The sequence below is a fragment of the Bison bison genome, unplaced genomic scaffold, assembly GCF_000754665.1.
Source record: "Bison bison bison isolate TAMUID 2011002044 unplaced genomic scaffold, Bison_UMD1.0 scf7180017864320, whole genome shotgun sequence".
Taxonomy (NCBI): domain Eukaryota; kingdom Metazoa; phylum Chordata; class Mammalia; order Artiodactyla; family Bovidae; genus Bison; species Bison bison.
Window position 1 is genome coordinate 968,553 of NW_011494892.1, and position 6,449 is coordinate 975,001.

At 35.7% G+C, this 6,449-nt stretch overlaps 1 protein-coding gene across 1 annotated transcript in view; it reads right to left on the reverse strand.

Annotated features, from left to right (window-relative positions):
- The window catches only part of LGSN (lengsin, lens protein with glutamine synthetase domain), a 67,776-nt gene continuing 61,327 nt past the window's right edge, over nt 1-6,449 (reverse strand). The window contains exons 4-5 of the mRNA XM_010852990.1: nt 3,195-3,361; nt 1-1,339 (exon numbers count right to left, since the gene is read on the reverse strand). Coding sequence (XP_010851292.1) covers nt 140-1,339; nt 3,195-3,361 — 1,367 coding nt within the window. The 3' untranslated portion in view covers nt 1-139. The remainder of the gene's footprint in view (nt 1,340-3,194; nt 3,362-6,449) is intronic.

The window sequence follows — 6,449 nt, forward strand, 5'->3', positions numbered from 1 at the left end:
CTTCAAATATTTCATGGAACAAAAAAGAGAGAAAGCATTTGTAGTCTTATTGTTATTAGAAAACTCCATCTTTTCTTTCTGGCAAATCAGCAACTTAAAAAAAACTCACACTGCTACAGAAATAGTTAAGGGTTCCACTCTAAATAAAATATTCTAAGAATTTATTTCTCTCAGCATCTGTTTCTTCATTTTCCAACTCATATTTCTTCATGGCAACAAAATACCGAATAAAAGTTTCTCCTAGAGCCTGTCTCAGACATTGATCTTCCTCTAGTGCCATGAGGGCATGTTCCAGTTTCAAAGGGATCTCAGAAGGTTTGGACTGATGAAGGTCTGTGCTGTTCTCTGGACCAGACAAAACACCATCATCGCTGTAAAGTCCATCCAAGCCTGCAGCAACAGTGGCGGCCAACACCAGGTAAGGATTTGCTGTGGCTGAGCCCAGTTTATTTTCTATTCTAGTGCCTTTCTCACCGTGACACTTAATGTTAAAAGCACAGCTGTTATCATTGTACCCCCACGTTGTCGGCACACTCTCTTTCAGGTCTTTACTCTCCTTAGAGTAGCGCTTCCTGCAGCTAACAGCAGGGGCCATCAAGCAGCTGAGGGCAGCAGAGTGCTTCAAGAGGCCTGCCAACCATTTTTTCCCAGGAATCGTGAGCTGCTCAATTCCAGAATTGCTACAGAACATGTTTTTCTTCTCATCGACATCCCAGAGACTATGAGACAAAATTCCTGAGTTACAGAATCCAGTCTCGATGAAAAAGCTGGTGATATAATTATACTTCCTTGCCACTTCTTTGACAGCCATTCTGAGGGTAAATGCATTATCAGCTGAACTGATGCCAAATTCAGGCAGAAAACAGATTTCCATCTGGCCAGGCCTGGTAGAGGAGGAAAAGCTCTCAACATTGGCCCCAGTGTGATACAAACCATCCACGAGTTCCTGGATGAACAGCTGGTCATGATTATTTAGCAGTGCTGAAGCAGGAAGAGATATGGTTTTTGAATTGATAATTTCAGGTACACCAAAAATGCAAAAATCATAGATGAAAGCAGAGAGCAGGGAGAAGCCAGCATCCTGCAGCTGGCTCAGCTGCCTTTTGGCGATGTGCCTTGGGGAGGTCAGAAGAGGCTCCCCGGTCACGGTGAATGTGTCACAGATCACCCTGGCTGTTCTCTTGGCCCACGGCAGAACTCTGAAGGTTGATAGCTCTGGCATCAGGACTATGTCACTATTAAAACACGTTGCTCTAATGTGATCCACTTCATTGTCCTTAGGATTTGGTATCAATTCAAGATAACCTCGGGGCATGTAAACACCATGAATCACTTTTTCCTAAATAAGTTAAAGGACAGAGCAATCAACTTTTGAAACTTGAAACCAAACAAAAAAGTCAGGGGATGGGAAGTGGGAGTGGGAGATCATTACTAATGAGAAAAAAAAAATGCTTCATCTGTTAGTTGAAACTAGCTTATTACAGATACATTTTAAATAGTTTAAAATAATATTCTCAAAGGTAATTTATAAACAAGTCAATAGCTTTAGGCTTTAGCCTTTGGAAACTTTATATGCTCATGCAAACAGCACTCATAAATAAAAGCTATAGCAATAAAGAAAATGTCTTTATAGCAAATGAAAAAGGTAAAATCTAAAGGAATTATTTGAAATGATCATAACCAAAAGTACTTTTTAAAATCACTTTTTATCACATGGCATAGTTGCTAATACTGCAGATAAGGCTTTATTTCAACTTATTCTATTGTAATCCTCCAAAAAGAGTCAGTAGACCGTCTGCAGTCCTTCTCAGAGAGCTGACTGTGATCACACACAGGACACATGGGACAGAGGAGCCAGGGTTGCTGACTATGGCGCTTCTCTCCTCACTCACCTTTACTAATAAGCAAACTACCTCATAGGCACAGAGTTCCAAAAACCTTGCCCATGAATGTGCACCTAAGTTATAGTTTCCAGAATGTTGTAGCCTTCAAGTCAGCATAACTTGAGTATCACCAAATCTATTTCTAGTCCTAACTTTGTCATTAATTGCTTGTGTGAAGTTAGGCAGGTCATGGTACTATATACATGCCTCAGCCTCCATATCTGTGAAACAAGTGTTAGACTAAATGATTGCTAACGCATTTTCTGGTCAAATACCTGTTGGATTCAATGTATTTAGTTCTTATTTAACTTTTCTACATATCACACAACTGGGAAATAATGAAGTATGAAGTTGAATAGACACATAAAATTTTTTCTAGAAATTGTGTGGTAGGAATATCAATAAAGTTTCATGTGTTGAAATTTACATTAATGGGTAGAGAAAAAGCTGACTATAAAGTTCAGTTCCCATGATTTCAGTGAACATGGTGAGGTTAATTTTGCAAGCCAATTTGGTTTTTATATTACCTCTAAATCCCAAAAAGCATGGCTACTGAGAAGCACCTGGTACTAGAAGATGTGACTCTTCTGCATTTGGTATTGAGTCACTGCCTCCTTCACTTTCCACCATCTCTACACATTTTCAAATGCCATTTCACTTGTATGATCTGAATCTACCTTTACCAGTAATAAAGTTGATAAGTCAAGCACTATTCAATGACTGTTTAATTTTTCAACCTACTCAAAGACCTGTATATATAAATTTCATGTGTATATGTGTAGGCAGATCTAAATAATTTTTTTAAGATACATGTTTGACTTATTTGGAACTCTTTAAAAAATGTTTTGAAAAATTCCAGTTTTACTCAGTGTAAAGCAAATTAGAAAATTACAATTTAATATTGAAAGTAGTATTTAAATAATAACCTTTGGGGATGCTTAATTTTGATACTTTTGTATAATACTGACTGATGTCCCTTCCTAAGAAATGTTTTAATAACACAGTAATCAGTTATTAAAATAAACACATGACATAAACTAAAAACAAAAAAACAACTCGTCTCAAATATCTGAAAATGCAGTATTTCTTAACATCACTATTTTTGAAAACTTAATAATATTTATTAAGTCATCAAACTTTCTTTTTATATTTACTTCTAAGTCTTCTGTCATAGTTTTCTCATATCAAACAAGGTTTTCAGTTTGAATTGCTGTTTAGAGTACAATAAAATTAGAAAGAGTAATAAGGACCATTCTCTTGCAAATGAATTGAATGAAATGACATTCAGTCATAACTACTTGCAAAACTCACTTGGAAAAATTGTGCAGGGATACTCTTAGACCTGGACACACCATGGAGGTCTGTTGCTTCAAATCGCACAAATTGAAGGTGATTTTTGGCCATCTCTTGTTTAATGTGCTTCATTCTAGAGGAGAGTTGAGGTGCAGTAGGAACTTGGGTGTTGTCCCTGGTGTTATCTGTAAAATAAAAAAATTATGTGAATCATTAGATCATGATGAACTGAGATGTAAAATGAGGCTAAAGAATAGGGAATTAGTCATTATGATCATTAACAGAAGCATCATGTTTCCATGTCTTTGTCTTAGAGCTGGAGATCTTACCTTTTTTAGCCTGCCTTTGCCATATTCCTGAGAACATAGTCTCTAAATAGCCTGAGAGATTATCACTTGGGATGAGGTTCAGTCTAAGAGTATTTGCTTAAATAAACAGAAGTATTATATGGAAATACTTACTGAAACTGTCTTTGCTTACAGAAATTAAAATATATTTCCCTCACTGCTTTGGCACCATATAAGATGTATATAGATAAGTATCACTGAAAAGACTTTGAGCTTCTTTGAGTTTCACTATTTTTGAAAACTTAATGATATTTTTTAAGTCATCAAACTTTCTTTTTATATTTACTCCTAAGTCTTCTGTCATAATTTTCTCATATCAAACAAATCATAATTTCATAATTGCAATAAGAGGAAAAAAGATAGTTCTGTGAAGTGTAATTATTCAAGGCAGAACTAAAATTAACAGTATTAATTATAATTAGCTTTGCATTTCTATTGGGTAAATAAATGCTGTTTGGGAGCTGAAAGTATACATTTAGATCCTAGGGGAGCAATAATGTGTACTAGTATTCCCCAAATAAAAAGCTCCTGTTATATTAAAGGTAAAATTATTATTATTATTATTATTTTTTCTGTTGGTTTGCTTTTTTATTTCCTTTTCTTTGGCAAAATGGCTTTATATCTTTATAATAGCATCTGAATCTAAGATATCTGCATCTATTTGTTAAATTCAAAACTTGTATAAATGAGAATATAAAAGTGTTTTTTGTTTGACTTATGAATAGAACGCTACATTTCTAATTTAAAAAAATAGATATGCAACAAGCAACAAAGGCTTACTGTATAGCACAGGGAACTATAGTCAATATCTTGCAATAACCTAAAATGAAAAATAAGTTCAAAAATAACATATGTATATGTATAACTGAATCACACACAAAAAAGAATTCTACTTTTTGAAATTTTGTAATGTTTATCTTTTTGCCAGTTTTTCTAAATGTCCTATGGACATTTAATAACAAGGTATGAGATACAAAATTTTAAATATATTTGTGTAGGATTTTAATATAAATTAGCTAAATATAAATCTATTATACTTAAATTATTAATAACAACATTCAAGAGGCTCCTATTCTTATTTTTTCTGCACTTAACAAAATGTTCTTAGAGAAATGTTAATATGTCTCACTATGGTTATATATTTTTTTCTTTTCCCTTATATTTCTTCTGATTTTTCTTTTATGTGTCTTTGTTTCCTTGTTGTTAAGGTGTCTAATGGTTTATCATGTCTATTTTCTCTGTGAATGAAATGAAAGTCATGCAGTCATGTCCGACTCTTTTCAAACCCATGGACTGTATAGTCCATGGAATTCTCTAGACTAGAATACTGGAGTGGGTAGCCTTTCCCTTCTCCAAGGTATCTTCCCAACCCAGGGATCAAATCCAGGTCTTTGACACTGCAGGCAGATTCTTTACCTTTTATCATTAAAAATATCATCTTTGTTTCACTTAAAATAAGTAAATAAATTTTAAATAAAAATTTTTTCAAGAATGAGAGTGTAGAAGATGAAAAATATAGACTGAGTATTCAGTTTAAAAAACTTGAAAACTAAAAAATATATATTCATTTCATGACTTTTAAGACAGTCTACAAATTCTAAAACTTTAGAATTAGAAGAGACTTTGGAGACAAATCATCTAATTTAACCAATTCATTAGCTTGAATCCCAGAAAAGTACAGCCAGGTTCCCTGAATCACACTCTTTGTCCTTCACCAAAATTGAAACTGGAATCCAGACCTTTTGATTCCCAGTGGTGGCTCAATACCATAAAACAACTGAATGTATGTAAAGCATATAGAAAGCTCAGACCCACAGCATGCATCACAAATATGAGATATTGTCTGAACTTTTAGGTGAGGCAACAGATTGTAATGATTTGGCACAAACACTGAAGCTCATCTGCCTCCCTCCATACCCTGCCTTTGCCTTGGTGACTTTTCTTATCTCAGCTTTCTTATGTGCCTCAGCTTTCTCCCTGACACAATATTACCTACTTCATGAGCTAGTTATGATGATTAAACAAGTTGCTTAAGAGTTTCAGGTAGACAATAAGGACCATATCAATGCTTCTTAAATCTATCAATTTGGCACAACTACTCTAACTCAGGTAACGGTACCATGATCATGTCTGAATCTGAATATATCAATCTATCATATCACTGACATTGCTGCTGCTGCTAAGTCGCTTCAGTCGTGTCTGACTGTGTGACCCCAAAGATGGCAGCCCAACAGGCTCCTCTGTCCACAGGATTCTCTAGGCAAGAATACTGGAGTGGGCTGCCATTTCACTGACATTGAGCAGCTGTAATTTTAAAACAATGCTTGAATATCATTTTTTGAGATGTAGTTAGGCTTTTAAACCAAAAGACTGACAGTTTAAAAACACAGCTTAAGTAGATTTTAAGTATATGAAGCATGTGGAAAACAAGTTACTTGTTTTATCTATGCAAATATATTAGGAATGCTGTCTTGTCACTGATAAATTTCACTTCTCTGAGGCTCCATAGGCTTCATCAGATCAGATCAGATCAGATCAGTCGGTCAGTCCTGTCTGACTCTTTGCAACCCTATGAATCGCAGCACACCAGGCCTCCCTGTCCATCACCAACTCCCGGAGTTCACTCAGACACACATCCATCGAGTCAGTGATGCCATCCAGCCATCTCATCCTCTGGTGTCCCCTTCTCCTCCTGCCCCCAACCCCTTCCAGCATCAGAGTCTTTTCCAATGAGTCAACTCTTCGCATGAGGTGGCCAAAGTACTGGAGTTTCAGCTTTAGTATCATTCCTTCCAAAGAAATCCCAGGGCTGATCTCCTTCAGAATGGACTGGTTGGATCTCCTTGAAGTCCAAGGGACTCTCAAGAGTCTTCTCCAACACCACAGTTCAAAAGCATCAATTCTTCGGCACTCAGCCTTCTTCCTG